The 21,538-nt window shown below is 43.9% G+C and overlaps 1 protein-coding gene and 1 non-coding gene across 4 annotated transcripts in view; both read right to left on the bottom strand.

The window, feature by feature from the left end:
• Positions 1-21,538, bottom strand: part of LOC146179389 (chitin deacetylase 1-like) — a 93,312-nt gene that overhangs the window by 829 nt on the left and 70,945 nt on the right. Inside the window, exons 1-5 of one of the 3 annotated variants that reach the window (XM_084579021.1) lie at positions 9,879-10,083; positions 6,271-6,641; positions 5,222-5,434; positions 3,860-4,090; positions 2,403-2,811 (exon numbers count right to left, since the gene is read on the bottom strand). In XM_084579021.1, the coding sequence (XP_084435147.1) occupies positions 2,403-2,811; positions 3,860-4,090; positions 5,222-5,434; positions 6,271-6,638 (1,221 nt within the window). In that variant the 5' untranslated portion in view covers positions 6,639-6,641; positions 9,879-10,083. Of the gene's footprint in view, positions 1-1,475; positions 2,812-3,859; positions 4,091-5,221; positions 5,435-6,270; positions 6,642-9,878; positions 10,086-21,538 lie in introns of those variants that run through there. The other 2 variants (XM_084579019.1, XM_084579020.1) reach the window with 2 other exon arrangements.
• Positions 15,488-15,560, bottom strand: TRNAA-AGC (transfer RNA alanine (anticodon AGC)). Its single transcript has one exon. It is a non-coding gene; the product is annotated as a tRNA-Ala (tRNA).

Here is a 21,538-nt window from a genome sequence, read left to right as displayed (position 1 = left end):
TTTTCTTCTGAGTTAGGCTGTCCGCAAGGCTTCGTTGAAGTTTAATTTTTAAAACAAGTCAGTCTATGAGGAACGGCATGCAGTGAAGAGCTCTGTATAATTTAGACCACTTGGGCTTTTTTAACGTGAAGTAACGTCGCCCAGAATACACGGTCGCCTTGTGTTTTGCCTCTAGAGAAACGCTGCCTTCGCGATCGGATTCGAACCCAGATACCGTGGCCCAGTAGCTGAGACCCGCAAGGCTTAAGCATGCCTGAAACTCGCGTCGGAAGTTCATTACTTGGCGTCCTGCAATGGTGGAAACGGAAACTCTATATGCCACTGAAGTACAGTCGGCTTGGTCAGTAGAAGCATCTTTCAACAATGGAAATAAAAATTCTAACTGAGCGGCATGCACTGATGTCGCATGTGGCCGCCGCTGACGTCACCAGATATTAGGATGAAAGCACGCAAGCCCAAGGCAAACAAGACAAAAAGACGAAAACATAAGTCATAAGAAGTATGGTGTGTGCCTTATTTCCTCGTAAATGGGCTGTTGCTATTAAATACGCTGTGGAGTCATCAACTCATCAATTTTTTCGTTCTCATCATGATGACGTCATGTAATAACGAGGCAAGTGCGGCGAATCGATGACACTTTTCTTTTTAACCATTACTCGATCTATTGTGGCCACAATGTACACCCTGCCAATTCTTTAATAGTACCGGCGCCGAGCTAAAACAAATCGGAAATCGGCAGAGAGAATGACCAGGGGGCCGTAATCATATATATATACTGCCTGAGCGAGTGCCGTCTACTTGGCTGTTCTGCTCCGTCGGAAGCAAGCCACCGAATCACGTTTAATGTCCGAGTTCTGAGAGCGCTTGTTCTATCTGCTCTGTGCTTATGGCTTTGGTGCAGACTTGTGGCTTCCCAACTATTACACACTCCCCGTTTCCATTTGCGGGTACTGTCAAGAGGAGGTTTCTTTCGAAAGTAATCAATGCCCCGATATTTAAATCTCGACAATAATTTATTCCGAAAGTAGCCAAGGCAAATAGTTATCGTGTATGCTAAGTTGTTTATAGCAAAATGTGTTCTTTATAACACATATTAACCACAGTATAAGTAAACTGAAAAACAAGTGTGGCAGCTCCTCAGTGTGGTGCCGATGCGTACCAGCCGATTGCGGCGGGGGATGCTTCGCAATAACCGGAACAGCTTAGCGGGCGACGCTGACTGCAGCGGCATTAATTGTGGGCATGTCCTTGCCCTCGCTTGCTTTGTCATCTCCTCCGTCTTCCGGCGGGCAGTCGTTGGTCGCTAGGTACTGTTGAAGAATTTGATCTGGTGTACCTATGTTTACTATTGTTGGATAGGAAAATTTCGAGTTGCAAAAAAAAATTGTACAGTGAACTGCGGCCTGCAAGATTACAGCTTATTTGACCCGTTTACAACTCTACTTATTATGAAGAGTTGTGCAAAAAATCGGGACAGAACTCATAATGAAAATGATGTCTTGAGGGTGAAATTCCCCCCGATTTTATTTTGCGCCTTTTGGATAACTTTTGCGGGATTTCTTGCTGCACTTCCTTGAGCCTTATGAGGAGTTATGAGAAAAGAAGAGACATGCAGGAAGGATATCCTAAGGTAACTTCAATCAATCTACAAGAGAAATATCTTTTTTCTGCGCGCTAGGATGCCCGGTACAGGCTTTATTTAGCTATAATCTATTCTGCACAAGTGACGACTATTTCAATCGTTTATTTTTCTCTCGCAAGACACTTTATATGCAAGAGATAGGGTTTTCGTGTACACAAAATATTATTTCGCTCTAGTAATTACCATGTTTACCTCAAGAAAGAAGATCGGTGTGGGCTTGACCGTGAAGCCTGCTCTCGTCATTTATACAATACTTACCGCGATATTTTAAAGTGGAGACTTTTCGTGTAATAATGATCTAACTTCCGACATTTTTCTAGCCTGGACCTTCATTGTTCATGTTTATCCTGAATGTCATCTCGTTAACATATGTATCTAATTTTCCCCTTGACGCTTCCGATTGTATCAGCAATTACCGCTCTGTCACTATACTAAAACCACTATGTGATGATCACAGTGCTGTTAAATAAAATAGCAACGTCTTAATAAATATTTTTCCTGGAATCTTTGGAAAATAGCATTATGGAATGACTGAAGGTATAGGTGCGTAAAGCAGCGCCTGGTGACAAGATATATTTCGAAATATTATATAATTAGGAACTAGAAATATTAAGCAAATTATTACAATTACGTAATTACGCAAACCTCACTATAACATGTGCTTCGCCTTGCCCCGTGCACCTTGAAATAAGCGGGTAGAAAGCCGGACGGCAACACACGTACAAAACACCAGACTAGAAAAGAAGAGAACAATGACTACTTCGTGGTAGGGCTGGTTTGAAGGAGTAGTGGACCCTGCGCGATTCCCTTGAAATTGCACAGTGGCGTCCTCTATCCACGGGTATTTCTTAGGACAGGGCTTGCAGCCCACCAGTTCTTTGATTTCTTCGATGGGCGCCTCGGGAAATTGGCAAGAGTATATCCGGGGACACTGCTGGAACTTTGTGGCCTTGGAGCACTTTTTCTGGGTGTATTTGTCAAGGGGTTTAGGATTTCGCATGAACTGCACCACTTCTTCTACTGTGACCAGAAACACGTCCTTCTTGGTGAGCAGCCAGTCGACGAAGGACAGGAAGCCCTTTCTGCGCTCCGGGTCCCACAGCCAGTTTTCGTGGATGAATAACGGAAACGGTGCCCGGTTGGTTTTGTAGTAGCGATCGAAGTTCGACCTGTAAGAACGAGAGTGAAGCCAAAGAAAAAAAAGGACAAGTGACATCAATTGAAATCATACATTTCCGTGATGGATATTTAACACAGCGTAATAATCACCTTTCTTACACTCTAAAATGTTCAATCGGCTGCACATTGTTCGTGTTCAGATCAAAGGGCATTACATGGAGTCGAGATAAACCTCAGTACGGGTACTAAATATAGAATATACACAGAACAGCTTTCACCATGACAATTAAACATATCAATCACAACAAGGGCCGAAAAAAACATCTAGAAAGCCATTCGACATTACTGAGATTTTGTTTAGGATTAGGTTCATATAACGCGTAGTCAAAGATTTCTTTTTCTGAATCGACTGCCTGCATATAGTGAGCAAGAAACCGGTGCTATGGGAGAAAATGGGAGAAACACTTTGCTGTAGTTTTCAGCAGACATTTGGCAATGATATGAACGAGAAAGCCGCTTTCGTTGAGGCATTTTATAAAATGTATTGAATATCTTGTGAAAACGTATTACGCTTTGAATATTGTACCTATCAGCTAGACCGAAAACACAAACGTAGTCGTACACTTTCCATAAAGATTATCAATGAACAGTTACCACCATAGAAATTTTAAATTGCGACTACAACCGTCAGCAATAACGGCCATTAGGATCTTTTGTTCACCATCGCAAGCGCCATTGCAGAGAAGAGATCGCTCTGAAATCTACACATTCCTTTTTCGTAACTGAGTACTGCCTGTCTGTTCCGCATGCTTTCTTTGTAGAGTTGACCCTATAAGTAATTACTCGTTCTGAGCCAAAAAGAAATAAACATATCCTACAAATGTGAATATATTACAGACGTAACTTCATTTCCTTAATTGTTAGAGACTTAAAGAGTAATAATTGTTCGCTTGTGAACTAGTCATAGAGGAAAACCAGTCATAACTGTTCTCTGCCCCGACATAGCCCTCTCGCGTCGCTTTAGAGTGCTTTATAAGTCACCACCTCCTTTCTCTGCATTTTTAACGTTTCACGAAGTAGAAGTAAGGCTGCTTTTACCTGAGGAAGTCAAACATTTCGGATTCGGTGGATGGCTTCGGCTGACAGGTATCTGGCATTACGCAGGAGCTTTCGGCGTCTGATCCGTCGTTGTTGGGTGCTTCTCGGACGAACATGTTGAGGGGCACCATCCACAGTCCTTTGTACGTTCCGCTCGGGCAGAAAATGTTCCCACAGATGTCCTGCAAGCCGAAGTCCAGGGTGTACGGGTACAAAGGAAGGTAGTCCAACCTGGTGATTGGGAGGCGAGAATGGTTTGGCATTAAATTCGTGCTTTGTATTCCTAGGGGGATTATGCTCCCAGTATGCTTACGCATTAGTGAAGATAAATGCTAAACTGGCGTCATCCTATCAGCCTCCGAGCGCCAAAAACGTTGTGAATCTGTTACTGTGGCAGAGAAGCTCTGGTGCCCCTCCCACCCACGCGCACGGAGAGGTCTGTTGAGCACAGCTCTATTTCCTAACGCGCAGCTAGCACTCCACCGTGTGATATCCAGAGCTTTTGAAAGGCGCTTGGACAAACACTGGATCCTATTGTTGTGCCTTCACTTGGCGCTGTCTTTTATTGCAGCCGCTACTCGTTCACCAGGCTCGTAAATGGAACATAAAAAGCTTCGCTGTGTCATTTAAAGCAGCCTATTGCCCTTTCACTCAGGGCAGAAGGAGATGAAAGAAATTGAACGAGCCACACAGGGGCCATAGCAGGTTTAGGGGAAAGCGATATGCGAGAAAAAGAAAAGGCTGTTAGATGAGCTGATAAAAAATAGAGTGGAGCTCGCTAGCGAAGTAACGAGACAGGATGTCAGAGGCTTTGAGCGCGGCGTAATTTAGTCGAGGCGCATATAGCTCACAAAATTATTTACAGATGACAACCTCCTTGCTTTTCGAAGAGCACTCTCATTGCAACTCTTTTTGTTAGCGTTAATATACCTCTGGTGTAGCGGACAAAGGTGCCGCGAGATTTTGAGAAAGTTGGAATAATAGAGTGACACTAAGGGTTGATTGTACGAAGAAAATAGATAAAATCACGGGAACAAATCATAGGAGAGAGATATATTAAGAATATATAAATGATGGCTATGAGACGACCTTTACTATTTATCTATCCGCGCGGCGGTGCTCGTTAAAATAGGCTACGTGCAACTTTCACTCGAGTGTGGAGGCAGTCGTAGCGGGGAGCATATGACAGTGAAGTTATATAAAACAACAAAAATATATGCATGCTAAACTGGTGTTCCCTTATCTCTTTTAGCACGAACGGAAACACTTCTCCGACAAGGTTTATCTGCCAGTCACATCTGGCAGCAGCATCACAGTACGCTATTTCGTTTCAACTGCTAGCTTGCACGCATAAACACGCACTTGGCTATGATCGACGAGTCATAGAGGAGGCCATGTTTTCGCATCATGTTGTAGGCGCTTCCATGACCTATCTCGAGGAACGGTGCCCTGGCTCCCACCATGTCCCGCTCCGGGACAAGTGCGTAGTCCTTCAGTAACTTGCGTACACCCAGGAGCTCCGCTTCCCAGCCAGCCACATCCATCGTGCGCCAATACGTCAAGTTGTTAAGGTGCCTATGAGAGGAACATGCAAAAGGCTCTTTAGCACCCCGTCTTGGGTCTCTAACTGAATCAGCATCTGTGAACACGAGACAGCCAGAGAAGACATTTGACAGAAAAGGCCTTCTCTGTCAAAGCTATCACCTGAAAGGTTTCTATTAATGCAAAGCTATTTCAGCATGCCAGTTCCGCAGATGGTGACATGAAAGCACTCACTGTCTGAAACATGTCTCTATCCTTATATGTATACAGGAAATGGGGGAGTTCGAAAAGCAAATGGCGTGTGGCTGTTTTACTGTCAGGTCGAATTCGAACTGTGGTGAAACTGTATTTTTCCGCTGAACTGCTTGCTGGATCGCAACACCGATGCAACTAAAGTGACACCAAGAAAGCAGCCCTTTAACTTTGTACACTTTATAGACGGACAGCTAGAAGAGGTAAATGAACCGGAAACATATCCAAGGCTATCAGTACCCTATGCTGATCTCTCCACCTTTGACAGGACTTTCTCTGGAGATAAAATGTTCTGCCCAAGCTAGAGACAGTAGGAAACATTGACTTTAGAAGGCGGAAAATGCACTGTTCCGCAGCCTGAACAAGGCACAGAGTGAGGTCTTTCTCAATCTGTCATCAGCGCGTCCGAATACATAGCGCTAATGAGGCAGCGGTTCAGCTATAACTACTACATGAGCACGCATTGCCCCATACTATTTAGTTTGCTTCGCAAAAGATGGCGCTACAAATCACATTTGCGTAGAGTGCCCGGATACCAGCGCCGACGTACATGTACGGCGGCGCGCTACATCAAGCCACCCTACCTTTGGGCAATCGAAGCAACGGTCCTCACTCACGTGATCGAGTGCAGTGCGATCTCGTTGCCAGCGTTGTGCATTTCGTGCACGAATGAATAGTCCGTGTATCCGGCTGACACGAAAAAGGTGGCGGCGATGTTGCAGCCATTAGCCAAGTTGCGCCGCCTACCGGGAGCCAGCAGCTCTCGGTAGAAGTCTATGTTCTGCTCGTTGACAGCGTCGTCGAAGCTGACCATGACGAACTGTGGCATGTCGGTGACATGAAGGTTTCCTGGTGGCCGGTTGTCTGCGCAGAGGCAGTTGTCTTGTAGTCGACACTTCCTCGGGTCGCACTCGGCACACCGCACAACGTTGGATGCGCAGAGGCAACATAGGACGAAAATAAAGATGCTCGTTCCTCCTGCCATGACCTGTATCAGCCAAAATACTGGACGTTAAAGTTACTACAGTTACCAACTATCTGATAGCAGCTATTGGACTGCAAATTAAAGCGGTACTGATTTTTGCACACACAGCCTGAAAAATAGAAATACGTAGCGCGTTTTGCAGACTTATGCGTCCGTCTGCTAGCCGGGCGTCAGGTATAGCGGTTCGAAAAATGATGTTTCTTGAAAGAAGAGAGAATTTTCTAACATAAACCGTCATAATAAACGTCTACATGTTGAATGAAAGATGAAGCTTTATGTCTAGTACGTGGATCCGCATCAGTTTTTGAATTTGAGATTGAAGAGGCACAACCGAAATGCTAGCAACAATGGACCAAAGTACTCGCCAGATCCACAAGGAGTGTGGATGCATGCCACTTTTCGGCAGAATTACTAGAAGAACAAGCACAGTACTGACTGTTGAGCCGAAGAAGACTTTGGTCGCATAAAGGAGATAACTCTGCAGAACGTCTAATAAGCGCGAGTCTCCAGGCCCAACAACTGACAAATTTTTATTATGATCGTGTCGGCGGTTGCTATAGTGGACAGATAACGAAAAAGCATGGTAGCGCCTGATACGCAGTCCGTTTTCAAGGAAAAGGAAGGAAATTGCTTTCCTGATCTCTCAACACGACGGCACTCATATCACTGGATAGCAAACTTAACCATGGCCTTGCTAACGTTCGGCCCTGGTACCAGTTAAGTCGTCTATAAGGCAATTATACTAAGACAAAATTTATGTGGTTTACTTAGCACCCGTCATTGCCTAATCGGATCCAATTCGTTTCAATTAATCCCTACGCAGTTCCTCCCGGCGATTCTTGCGCATACTTAGGAGTTAAATTCGACTGCAACCTAACGCTTCATTATATAATCCACATAAAGAAAATTGCTTGTGAAATTCGCTTTCTTGTCAAATGCCACCAATTATTTCCTAAATCTGCTCTAGCGTCATTGTGTCATGTATTCATTCATTGTCATATTCATTGATCGTTACGTTTGCTTGTGTATAATAACACTGAAATCATTTGTTAAATGTCCTTTAGCGCATCTCCCCTGCTATATATATATATATATATATATATATATATATATATATATATATATATATATATATATATATATATAAGGGCCTAAACTAGCTTCGGCTATATGCCCAACATATTTTGCAATTTGTACGTTTTATTAAAATTAATTATTGGGTGATAAAAAGAAACTGACACACTCACATAGGGAAACACGTAACTCACCTGTCGTTGTTACTAAGTTTACAAAACTGAGCGGTTAGGATTATGACATTTAATGCATAAAATGCAAACGCAAAGCGCATATTTGCAATAATTTAACGGTTACTGAAATTGTAGAGTATAATTTAGGCATTTTTCTATTCTAATTGATAAACAATATAATTCACGTGGCCCTCATGTCTAATGAATTTCTCATCAATTGCGAACAGAACAAGGATTTGCTCTAAATCGGACATTGTAAAGTGCGTACTAACTAAGGAAAGCAAACAGTTCATTCCATATAGTTTTTTTCTTTAGAATGCGCTACCACTGACTTTAAAATTTCAGAACAGATGCATGTTTAATTTGGAACCTAAAAATTGTCTAATATCAATGCATGATACGATGTCATTGTTCTTCGGTCTGTATGTTCTTTTTCTCTTTATTGTTATACTTGCTTTTCACCTGGTCTATAGTCACATTTTGTTATTCTCGAGACATTTTTTCCGAAAATTGGGGCGATTTATTAACTATATGCATTGAACGTGGCTGTATTTTTTTTCTGAAACTTGTCTATGCGGCATTTTTCGAAAACTTCTATATAGTTCCTTTAAGTACAAATTCAATCCCTTCCTGCGGAACCTCCTCCTGGATACTTACTCTCTATGATGTTCGTCAAGAAAAATAAACTATTTCTAAATTCTCTACTTAGATATTATTTAAGAAAAGTCTTCGAAATCAATCATCGTTCAATATAAAGCCGCCAATTGCACACCAGCGCTAGGTTCTTCCAGTTCAATTATTTTGGTTATGAGTGCCTAGATATCCCAGCTATGCTTAATAATTTTCCCACGGACAATGCTGCTCTTAGTATTACATTAAGAAATGGTACTGAAAGGCGAAGTGGTCATAAAGATGATGTAGTTTGGTATGCCTCGTCTTTGCGCGCAGTTTGGCTTTTAACACTTTCTTGGTACAATGTTGACCGAGCTATCCCCAGGCTACGTGTTAAGCTGTCCTTAGCACAAAACCCGACACCCGTATATCACAAGCTGCTTGCTCGAGAGGAAGCAATTCAAGTTTCTCGCTACTACAACGAGGAAGGCAGAACACCTGAAGCAATACCTTGTTGCTGCGTGTGGTTGCAAAATAAAACCTTCGAGTGCCAAGCAGCGATCAGACTAATGATGTCGAGTCCCTGGAAAGCGGTATCCTTGCGGACGCTGCTCCCAACAACATTACCGGAACGAGTATCGACGACACGATCAGGAGATGGCCGCGTTGACCGTGTCCTGAATTCTCGTCCCGTTGGTAATGCAGTATCAAGCAGCGCTCGATGATGGTTAGAAACTCGCTTTGAGCGAGAAAGTAGTAGTCAGAACCTGATGAGAATCTGGTCAGAACCCAACAAACATTTCAGGGACATCATATACCTTTACATCATATGAGTGAGCATTGTCTAAATAATCATATCAATATTAGCCAGAACACACAGCATGATGTTCACCAGTGTTAGTATACCTGCTCCGGACGAAAAAGATACTATATAACGAGGCCAGATAAAATATAAATGGTTTGACACAGTTGCCACGCAACAGCCTTCTTCGCAAAACGAGTAAAATGAAATGACTTGATCGAAGTGTATACAGAGGCTGAAGATTCCCTTCGCTTATGTCGAGCGCCTGCGCTGTGGTTTCTGTGAACAGATATGCAATACAGATCCGTGAAGTTAGGCGGCCTTCCATTGCAAATCTACGTACCGGTGCCAAAACTGATACTCTGGCTAGCAGAAACAGAGAGTTAGGATGACGATCAAGGCAGATTTATCAGATTTTTTCTTTTTCATGACACAAAGAGCACACACGAAATCAGATAAAAGGAGCAAACGTTGCACAAAATATACTAACACTGCACCGATCAAAGGCCTCTAGGCAACGGCGCGTATATACACGGCTACCTCACACACGACGGTTACAACGAGAGGCAAAAGGCAAACCTGTATAACGTCGGCAGAACCACGTCGGAGCGGCGCGCGCACAAGGCCGAGGCGGCTACTGCTTCTGGAGGAAATTGCTGGCGATGCCCATATTATATGTAGTCTCTAGCGCCGCCTTGAGCTGTCGATGTGTCGACGCTTCCGCTGGCACTGTTCCAGCAGAAGGACGGCTTTCACCCATTCACGATACACAGCCGGAACGCGGATTGTCACAAAGTATGATGGCACGTTGTGGCGGCTGCATCTACGGTTGTCACGCATCATCACTTACAGGGGAAAACGTAAAGGCTAGTAGTCACGTAATCGATTTTTCCGATCGCTTTTTTTACTCAGTTCTCGTTGAGGCTTTCTGGGAGGGAGCAGTTATAAATTTTACGTAAATATGATAAACAAGACGGCCGGCAACAAACGTTTAAACAAAATAGCAATTCTTTCTTTACTCGCATCGACTGATCGGACTGCGATTCTATGGTTAGGATACCAGAGCAGCATTTAAACACTGCTTTGGCGTCTCTAGGCGACGATAAAGCGTCGAAGCTGCGCTGGTGAGTGCTTGTTTCGTGGGAGGCGGGGCTTTATCTGAACTTCAGTGCTAGTGGCCGCTTTGGCTGCTCGCGCTCGGCGGCCCCCTTGCTCGATGTATACGGCCAATCTACAGCACTGGCGGCTCGGCAGCTGAGATGAGATCTGAGATCAGCCACCCTGCTTCCGCTGACACTAATATCTCACGCGCTTATGGACATACTCCAGCACTACAGACTCCAAAGATGCACATATCCTCCCGCACACCGCGATCTAACAAGACACGAGGCCGCCCAATGGCGCAAACTACAAACTGGCAGCTTCCCACACCCCCTCTTATACAGCAGGATCTTTCCGGAACCGATAGCCCTCATGTGTAAACCCTGCTCAACTCCAGCAACTCTCATACACATGGCGTGGACTTGTGCACACTACAACACAGACAACTCAAACACCCCCGAGACGTGGGAGTCTCTCCTGCGTACTTCCGAGCCAGCAGACCAACGCTGGCTTACACAGCGCGCGGTGGAGGCCCCGACATCCCAACGGATCCCCGCCGACCTCGCCTCTAAGCCAGCGCAACCGGTCCTTTGACTGGTCCCTTGTTTTTAGACGCAATAAAAGAGTTCACCACCACCACTGACGGCACATATTCGCGGGACACGTCGTCTTTTATCGCATCTTTAAGAAAAGAAATGGTAGAAGTCTCGCGTCTTGTCTCTTTCGGTAATTAGTTTTTCAGTCGTGTGTTTGCCATTTGGCAAGCGTGATAGCTATTGCCGGCGGCTTCTCCTAGTAGACGAGTGTCCTTTGAGAGGGGCCATTTGACTTTTTATCCTCCGTTATTTGTGTTTTTTGTTTTGTCAATAAACACGGTGCCCATGCTTTATTTGTAACACTTTGTGCTTTCGGATTAATTATCAATAATTTTCTCGGCAACGCCTAGTAGCTGAGACGAACAAACAGAACTGCTTCGTCGAAAGCCCCTTCGTTTGTTGCGATCAGTTTGCAAAAACCATGCACTCCTTCCCCTAGGCACGAATGCACAATTAATCACCGAAAGAGACAAGATAAAAAGCGAGACTGCAGCATTTCGTTTCATTGATTGGTTGATAAACTTTATTGGGTAAAATTGGGGTCAGGGGTAGGGGGTTAGGAAAGAGCAGTAGTCGGCAGACCTCATAAACGATATGCCCCGTGAACTGGTGCCTTCCGTGCAGTAGACTGGCAGCGCGTCGAGTAGAAGGGCGCCACAGCTGCCGGCGAGCGCTGCAGCCAAAAGCGAGCATTACCCAGAAGTTCAAATAAAGCCTCGGCTTGCACGAAACAAGCACTCAGGCAGCCGTTCAGGCGAATATAGGACGCGTGTGTGCCTATTCGTAACTCAGCGCAGTCTCGACGCTGTCATATCGCCTCATAATGAAGCCAAAACAGTTTTAAAATGATGCTTCGGCCTCGCAAAAGTTTATCCGTGACTGTACGATTTGCCGCAAGACAGAAGGATTTCGTAAATGGCGTTGCTGGGACAGTTAACAAGACGCTTCTTTGGCTTCCTAATATTGCTTTCTGTTACCCCAAGTGATGCGACTTCTTAGAAGAGCAAGTTTCTTGTTGGCTGGAAAGGGCATTAGAACGTTAGCCCGTTTATGCCCCTTTCTTCGAGTTGTGGGAGATCTTGCGCTTATATGGAATCACTTACGGCTTTGGGTTCTACCCTGGGTATTCGCGGCATTCATGCGTGCATCATCCTGCTTTTTCTTTAGAAGCGTTTCAGCCCCATCTACCACGACTAACTCAGGGAAGCCTGCTGAAAACAGCCTCCGCAAATTATGATCAAAGCTTGCTTACATGCCATGGACACACGATCTTTGAAGCGTGAATCCCAAACAGGGTTGCTACGCCTGTCCTTATTAATTTATAATGGCTTAGTCTTATAGCAAGAACAGTGTTTGCCCACGTGGGTAATACGGGCGGCACAGATGACATTCCTTGAATTATATGCGTAAATCTAAAGCCTATAGCATTCCTTGCTCAGGGAACGTATATAGGCAACAGTCAGTCTTTTCCCATGTCTTTTAAAAGTTTTCATTACATTTTTAGTGCGTCTTTTCTCGAAGCGGAGCAGTGCTTGTTTGAGTCAATTAAAAAGTCGTCCGTAAAGAGAAACACTTTAAAGACCGAGTCACTGTTAGTCAAAATGATCGTGCATAGAGCGATCGGTGTACGGTAAATTTCATTATTGTCATGTGTTGCCCCAGTACACGCAGTAGCGTTCAACACCTGTTATATTATTGTATCTGGTGCGTGTTTCGCGCTAAAAAAAGATTAATTGAATCGGTGAAAATTAACTAGCCCACCAGTTAACTATCCTAAAGGTAGAATGTTCATCAAATATGTAGAGAGATTCTAAGTAACCTAAATGCTTTTTTGCGTCGTTCAAAACCAGGTTTAATTTTGCTAAGTACCTTTATTTTGTCTAGTCATACTTAGTCACGATGTCACGAGTCAATGTTGGTTCTTGCCTTCGCTAACATACTTAACTACTATCAGTCATCGGCTGTTACGCCTTTCACCACTTCTAACATCATCTGTTTGCTTAACACACATTTGCTCACCTTGCCCACCGATAAATCAGACAGACGTCAGGAGATCAAACTTTTGTTTAGTTATTTATGTTAACATGATTAGCGTTATAGTCCCCTTCACCGAAAATTCGGCGGCTAGCGTTGGTGTTGTGAGCGAAAAAACACGAGCAGGGCGATGGCAGTTGACATGGCCGAGCACTAACTGGGCGTTGGGTTGCCTGACTTTACCTTGGGCAGGAGCAGCCAACTCAAGCCTCTCGTTTCACATAAGAGGGCGATATCAGAATCAGCCTGCCAGGACCGTTTGCTTTGCTCCTTACCGCTAGGCCACGCAGGTACGTTCATACGGCTTGGTTAAAGCGGGGCTTTATATGTGGACTGGTAGTCTATGCTACCTCGTTATACACCCCCTAAAGACAAAGTGTACTCCAATATTCTATTGATATCCTTCAAGCGCCCCTGTCGATGGGATATCATCATTGACAGCATGATGGTACTCCATGTTTTTCTGTTAACATGCTAAGAGAACAATGAGAGACGTGACACCTCTCAAAATCTCTTGCAATTCGTACTCGTGACTTGCTACTCGGAGAAAGAGAAATTCAATCAGAGTCCTTTGCACTGATGCCAAGGACCTGCAGTAGACAAATTCACCGATCTGAGGTTTTTTCCATCTCGTCGTCGTCAAACGCCAAGTCCGAGCGTTCAAGCAAGGCGCCAGTGCGACATTCACCGTTCTTGAAAGCAGGAGATCGTGCTGACTGCTTTACTGAAGGGGTCCCATCTGCATTCGCAGCCTGCCGGCTTGCGCCGACCTGTTCCTGCAAGAAAACGTCGACCAAACTATTTCTTTCCACTTGAGCGGTTAGAAAGGCACGTCTACATTGTTTGATTTTCCTTTAATACCTTCTTTGCTCTTTGATTTCTTTTGTTCGTTCAACGGGTTTGTTGTACGGGTGTTTCGCTTCGACGTCGGACCACTAAGCGCTGATAATCAGCGACTAATCAACTGCCAATCAGTGATGATTAGCAGTGCTGTGTAGCGCAACATATTTAATAATTAAGTATGAACGAACAAAAACATTTTTTTCTGTCTTTTTTCTTCTTGCTCACTTTCTTGTGTTCTGCTCTCATTCTCTTTGCTTCGAGAATGACTTCCCTTCTTACTTCCTGTCTTTCCTTGTTTCTTCATTCACTGATTGATTGATTGATTGATTGATTCATTGATTCATTCATCCATTCATTCAATGTTTCTTATTTGTTGGTATTTTATTTTCTAGATGACAACTCTTTCAGGCGATTCTCCAGGAGTGCAGATGTAAGAAGAACCTTCTTCTACCTCCACTCTTCTTGTTTGTAAAATAAAAAAGAGCTCCTTAACATTTTTTTTCTGTCCTTCGGTACAGAGTGATGACCGTGATATCGAGACCAAAACTTATTCGACTTCGGCTCCAGCTACTAGCCGCTTAATACACCATCATTGACCCACATGGACTGCGTAGCCGAGAAGGCACGCATCACAATTCATCCTGCTGTGATCCAAGGCAGTCTTCAACGAGCCCTCAACACAGGTCTGTGACGATTGCCCTCAATTCCAACAAGAACCCAAGACCTGCAGATGTGATGTCCGAATCGATGTCTTATATGGCTCTGATAGAAAATAACTTCGATTGTTTCAAAAGCAATAACTAATTTCGTTCACTTGCAGGAAAAGAAAAAAAGAGAAAATTCGCTTTTTGCAGGAAACCATTGTTTTCTATTCAAAGTCTGATATTTGTTTTTAGCTGAACCCTTTTTCCATTCTACAGGTCGTCTGATTTTGCAAAAAGGCCTGCTAATTACCTTATTTGGCATTGACCTTAGCGACGTTACACACACTTTTTCTCGAAATAAATAACATCAGCTTGAGTACCAGTGCTACTTTTTACTTCCCAGATAGAGACTCAGAAAGGTGAACAAAAATAGAATCAGGATTCCTCCAAAAGCCTTCGTTTATGACGATTTGTTGATGCTGATGATGAAAAAGAATAACTTGTCTAGATCAAAACAGAATCGAGGATAAAAAGCGGGTATGACGAAATTTAACAATATGGTTCGCAGAAGCTGTGTGTTCATCTTTTACTTCGCACACTTTGCAATTCCTCTTTGTAGGAAGGGAAAAAATTGCTGACAGTTTAGCTTGATCAAACCTGGTATGTAAGCGAAATATTCATTGCTAATGGTTACACGCGGTAAAGCTCCATATTTACAGGAGAGGAAGCCGGTAAAATGGAGCAAGAAGATTCGAAAGACGCCAAGAAGAAGACAGAAGTGAAGAAGAATAATAAGACGGAAAGTCAAAAGAGAAAACGATGAAGAAGAAGAACACAGAAGGGAAGAAGAAGAAGACGGGGCGCATGCGCAGTTGGGGCCTTCGCCCGGCACCCTGGGTTTAAATGGCGTAATAAAGCTTTCGATTCAAAATTCCATTTTACTTCACATCGAAAAAGAAAAGGTATCCAGTGGAGGTGCTGGGTATCGATCCCAGTACCTCTCGCATGCTAAGCGAGCGCTCTACCATCTGAGCTACACCCCCGGACAAGAAGCAGTGAGAACTGCAGCGCTCTTTAAAGCATCGGATGAGGTCGAATGAGAGAGGGCAGCAACGCGCTCATTCCTTTGGCACAGTTTCTATCCGCCGTTCAGCTAGTTGGTGCGACCTTGTATAACGGAATGTACGCTTAGCCGGATCTCTTGCGGTCGTTGGTTTCTGGAGATCAACGTCCTTATCGGCAGCGTCGTCCGCTTTGAGAGCGCCGGAACTTTGGACATCCGAGTAATTTCGACCAGCTGATTTCTGTAACCTGCACTGATGTCGCACATCACAGTGCCACTTTGCATTTGGTTTTTGTCAAAATGCGGCTACAACTCCAGAAATCATTCCCGATACCTTCGGCCGGTAGCCGAGCTTGTAGCTACTTCGTCCGTGAAAAGCGAAATTTGACTGAAGATATCATTCATTTGATCAACGTTAACTCCACTGACAAATTATACTACCTTCCGGCTAAGACCTCTATAAAAGTGTGAAGCAGGACGCGGTCTGTTTCATCGGCATCTTCTTTTGAACTGGCTGATGCGTATAGAATTGCAACAACGCTTAGCTCAACGCGGTCGAAAGCAGCAAGCAGCTGTTGACGGTTGGCCAGCTGTGATTTGAAGCAACACCGTACGCCTCTGAGAGACCAGTTATATTGTAACGGAAAGCTCTGCCGCGGTGGCTCAGTGGTTGAGGCGATTGAATGCTAAATATTGAATCCCAGAATTGTCTGAAGGAGGCAAAAAGCAAGGTACACATGTACTGCTCATTTTCAGTGCACGTTAAAGAACCCCAGGTGGTCGAAGTTTCCGGAGCCGTTCACTACGGCGTCCTCATAGACTGAGTCACTTGGGGACGTTCAACATCATAGACCTGACCAAACCAAACGAAACAATACATTAACGAGAAAAATAGCAGAAAAGGCTGACACATTCTTCATTATAATCCGTTTGACCGTCAGCTGAATTGTGTGGTTCTGCTTCCTGTGCCGCCTTGATCTTAGCCGGCCTTAAATTATTACGACTCTTGTCTGCATAGATAGATGTGTTTATTGATAGAAAAGGCAGAGAGGTTGATTGGAATGATTAAAATTTGGCCAGCTGCTCTGCGCTGGGGAAGGGGAAGAGGAGAAGAAAGAGCATCATGATGAGTGACGATGTGGTAGAAGACATATGAAAATATATACAGGCAAGGTAACTTGCGTTACAAGCGCCGTTCACGTCCCGTGTCACACAAAAAACGGCAAAGAGCACGCACTGCCTGGACACCCTTTCCCTTGTCCTGCCAAGCGCCCAGCAGCATCTCCTCCGACAGGGGCCTCTTGTCCAAACGCTTCAAGGAAGTAGCTAGCAATTTTCGTTCACGTGAATACACTGGGTACACCAATAATATATGGTGCAGAGTCTCTCTGATAACACAAGTATAACATTCAGGTGAGTCCGCCTGTCCAATTAAATGCAAGTACCTGCGCGTGAAAGCCACGTTTAAACGAATTTTATGTAGGAAGCATGCATGATGGCGCAAAATTTCATGCGGAACATAAAGTTACAGTGTTCGATCGAGTCTTCTTGGACGGAGGCTTCGGGCGTCTTGTCTAGTAAAGACAGCCTAAATAGGTATATCATTAACTTTAAAACAATCTATACGCTATCTGTAGACAAATATCGACAATTGTAGGGGTATAAGCAGTCTGAGTAAAATCTTCTGCTGGACTAGTTGGTCTTCCATACTTTGATGTGTCAACACCAAGGGACACAACTAACGCAACCAAAGGGGACATCACGGACTGAAGCCCATAACTTTCAACTTTTATTTTAAATATCTGTGAACACGCATTTAAAAGGCTTCTTAGCAGCAGCACGTGACCGAGACAACTATGCCAAAAAATTTTTGATAGTGGCGCATTACTGAGTGGAAACGTAGAGTAGAAATTAACGTAACAAGTACAAAACGTAAGGGCTAAACAACGCTAGAATCTGCGAAAATAGATTGAAACGATGAAATAACGCAGCTAGAAGGAATCTCGCTGCGAGGCGAGCAAATAAAGAACATGACGCAAACACGTTTGTTAATTTAATTTTTCGCCTTTTTTTCCCCTCTTGTGTCCTTTTTCTCCCCTCACATTTTAAGCCTGTATTTTGGGCGTGTTACTTGGCCGTCCCAAAACGACACCATTTGTTGTTCCATTAATGCGGCGTTTTAGTTTAGACCGTATTTACAGACTTGTGCTGGCCGATGCTGTTCTGAATGTAGATTTCATGATCGGTGTGTTTTTTCCTGTCATGCCACCTCGTGTGGCAAAGTTTTTATCTCAAAGGGTCCTGCAATGCCTGTTGTAGTCACCTACCGCTGATAAAAAAGAATCCTAAATAAGTGATATCTATTTGATATCACTGATATCTGTTTATATATCTATTGATATCTATTTATCTATATATATTTTTAAATTAGAGTTCAAAGTTAAGCGCTTCATCCATGTTGTGCTCCTCCGTTTTTGACATTGGGATTCTTTGGCATTGCTTATCAGAGTGTGAACTGTCTGTTCAGAAGGCTATGAGTGCATAGACTATCGTGGTCTAAATGTTCTGTGAAAAATCTCTATAAAGCTTATGCGTGCACTCTTTAAATAAACTCTTATAATAACTGAGCAGAAAGCTGGAACAGTGGCAGCGCACTGCTGGTACGATCGGAACATTAATGCATAATAATATGCAGGTCCCACCCAAAAACGCGAGCTGTAACTGCGGTTCTTGCTAAAAAACCAATACCATGCTGTCATACTAGTAGTTGCAGTGGCACGTCTGATGGCTGTGACGCAAACGTCATGAATTTAAAACAGTTATCGTACATTTTTTTCGTGCATATTGCAGTTTACCGTCCTTTCTACAACATTTGCTTGCAATTCAAGAAAAAAATGACATTGTATCACGGCAGGGAAAAAAAACGACTCTAAGATTTCAGGTGCTCGGTATAAATTCCAGTGCATTTCGCATAATAAGCGAGGGCTCTACCATCTCAGCTACGCCCCTGTACGAAGAAGCACTGAAATGGAGCAAACATGGGAGTGGTAAATGGTATCAAGGTACCGATTGAGATCAATCGCTCACCCCATCAACACCCCTTCAGAAAACTTGGCAGTGAACCGCGCTGCGTATATACACGAAGTCATTTCACTCATAACATCCGAAAGGTAACGCAGACTTCCATAGATTTAAGATTTGAATTATTCGCCATCTGCACTGGCTTGAGCCGTACTGCCCGGTCTAGGTATACCCCAGAGGGTATTGCGTTCCATTCAGTAAAAATTGCCTTTTTGCCCACGAAAATAATTGACGTTTTCGTTGTACTGCTCTATTTTTCAGGAAAAAAAGAACTAATTACAACAAGTTTATCGAGTACTGACGTTCTCAGAAAACTCGCTTATGAATAATTACTCTTCTGAATGATTCATGAATGTCACAGAAACATAAATTAGTAGTGCGATTAATTCAGCGAAGTATACATTAGGATTAGTGTTCTCTGCTGACTGGCTCGAACTATACGAGCGGATGGCGTGCTCCAGTACGCCAATCACCGCATGCCACACTTTGCTTTCGATCCACTGTCCGAGGTATATGTACACTGGTAGCGAAGGCTTCATAGAGGCCCAATAAATATAGCGCTCTACCAGAGTCCTTCGATATTATTGCTTTGAAGTATTGAAGAACTCTTGTTTCTACTTTCAAAATGCGGCGGCTCATGGGAATGTCAGCATCCCTGGATGATGAGGGGCGAGTAAATTTCATGATGTTAAGTGGCGTCACGTAGAAGTATGCTATTGTCGCGAGTTATGGAGTGGTATTTTTCTTGATCCACTTCACTGCATTTAAGAGCACGTCCTTTTGAGGAGCTGCTTTAATCACTCACCAACATTTGCACTTAAAGTGTGCTCGAGTCCGGCTGCTTGCGTGCAGTTGGCAGTTTTACAGATACGGCCGGAAAAGAATATGGCACAGGAAGGGAGGAATATAGCAACACCTAAAAAGGGACATGTTAAGCATATTTGTTACAAATTTCATATTTTGCCGCGCAATATTGCAATGTGTGGCCAATTTGTATAAAGTATTGGCATAACCGCACAATTCGCAACAGAGTGTCCAACAGGTATGGCTTATGTATAACCGTGTTTTCCACACGTGTACAATGTTAAAGCATAACAAGAAAATCTACTACACAGCCAGATAAAACCAATTTCTGAGCTAGCTGGTACATTCTGAATAAAGTAAATATTCTACATCGGTAAAAAAAGACGAGCCCACAGATAGACAAGGGCGAGACAGGTACAGCCTCGTCCACTTCTAGCTATAACACGCTCACCGCCTTCAAAACGCTGTTGCGTTCGAACCGGCCACACAATAAAGCTAAGTGGCAGGCCATGTGAAGCAGCACATCCCGGTCCCTGTGTGCGTGCATCGATTTGCATCGATATGTGGCTGTTTCGTACGTAATGTTGATTTGAAAGCAGTGTCTGTGTTATAGCTAGATGTGGACGACCCTGTACATAGGGGCGAGTGTCCATGAGTGCCCGTTCTCTCCTTGTCTATCTGTGTGCTCCTATTTTTTTTTTCAGTATTGTGCAACTTTTCATTTATTTAGGATACACATCCTGCATCAGGGACAAATGCGCATAGGTAAAGCAGATGACACATGGAGAGAAGAGCTTGCGTGTGACATACAGTGTGACACAACAGTGTCCTCAGTTTCCCGATATGCCACGATGCATCGGTTCTTCGCATGCAAATAACTCAGTTTCATAAGATCCAAGCGCTTTGCATCCGCCTATCGTTATCCTCAACCCTTCACCCGTCCCTTCCAATATTTCTTTGTTTTCCCTATACATATCCCCCCTCCCCACACACACACACACACGCCAACACATGCACGCACACATACACGCACACACACACACATGCACACAAAAACAGGAAGATATTTCCTTCCTTTAGCTTTTCCACCTACCAACCCAGGCTTTATTTCACTTATATTTTTCATTTATATCATGAAGATGTGCGCAGGCTTAGGCACAAATAAAGGGCGCACTATTTTCGTAAATCACAAATTTTCGTAATTAGCGTATACTGCAAAAAAAAAAAAGCTTCGCAGGAGCACACTAACACACTACGCAGACGAGCTAGGCAGCGAAGCAATTAGCATTGCAGTCCAGAAAGCACAGGTGCGCATCTAACATTACTATTGCAGTATTGACGCTTAATAAACAGTTGGTGCTGTCACTATTTTTTACAAGCCTCAAAGCAGCTGAATACTACGCACCGATCGCCGAAAGCTTACTCGGTTGGATAGACACGCAAACGAACATTTCCCAGACATGTAGCTTTTGATGCCAGTGCACTCAAAGCACATTAGTGGAATCGTTTGCCTCAATTTATTGTTAAATGCACCAATGAAAATATGTTTGCTGAACTGTTATTGCAGAACATGTAACCCCTCTCCTGCTTGGGCAGCGCTGCTGCCTGCAGTATTTGGAAATAAATAAATAAATCATCATCATCATAATCATCATCATCATCAGCCTGATTATACCCACTGCAGGGCGAAGACATCTCCCATATTTCTCCACTTAACCCGGTTCTGTGCTAGCTGCATCCACTTGACCCCTGCGAACTTCTTAATCTCATCCGCCCACCTAACTTTTTGCCGCCCCTTGCTACGCTTTCCTTCCCTTGGAATCCGGTTTGTTACCCTCAGCGACCGTCGGTTATCCTCTCTTCGTACTACATGTCCTGCCATGTCCATTTCTTCTTCTTAATTTCTACTAGAATGTCGGTAACTTGAGTTATTTCTCTGACCCACTCTGCACGCTTTCTATCTCTTAATGTTACCCCTACCATTTTTCGTTCCATAGCCCTCTGGGTTGTCCTCAACTTAAGTAGAACTCTCTTGGTTAGCCTCCACGTTTCAGCCCCATAGGTGAGTACAGG

The sequence above is a fragment of the Amblyomma maculatum genome, chromosome 9 (assembly GCF_055883805.1).
Source record: "Amblyomma maculatum isolate TAMU_Amacu chromosome 9, ASM5588380v1, whole genome shotgun sequence".
Lineage (NCBI taxonomy): Eukaryota > Metazoa > Arthropoda > Arachnida > Ixodida > Ixodidae > Amblyomma > Amblyomma maculatum.
The sequence above is the reverse complement of the archived record's forward strand: the minus strand, read 5'-3'. Positions and strand labels throughout refer to the sequence as shown.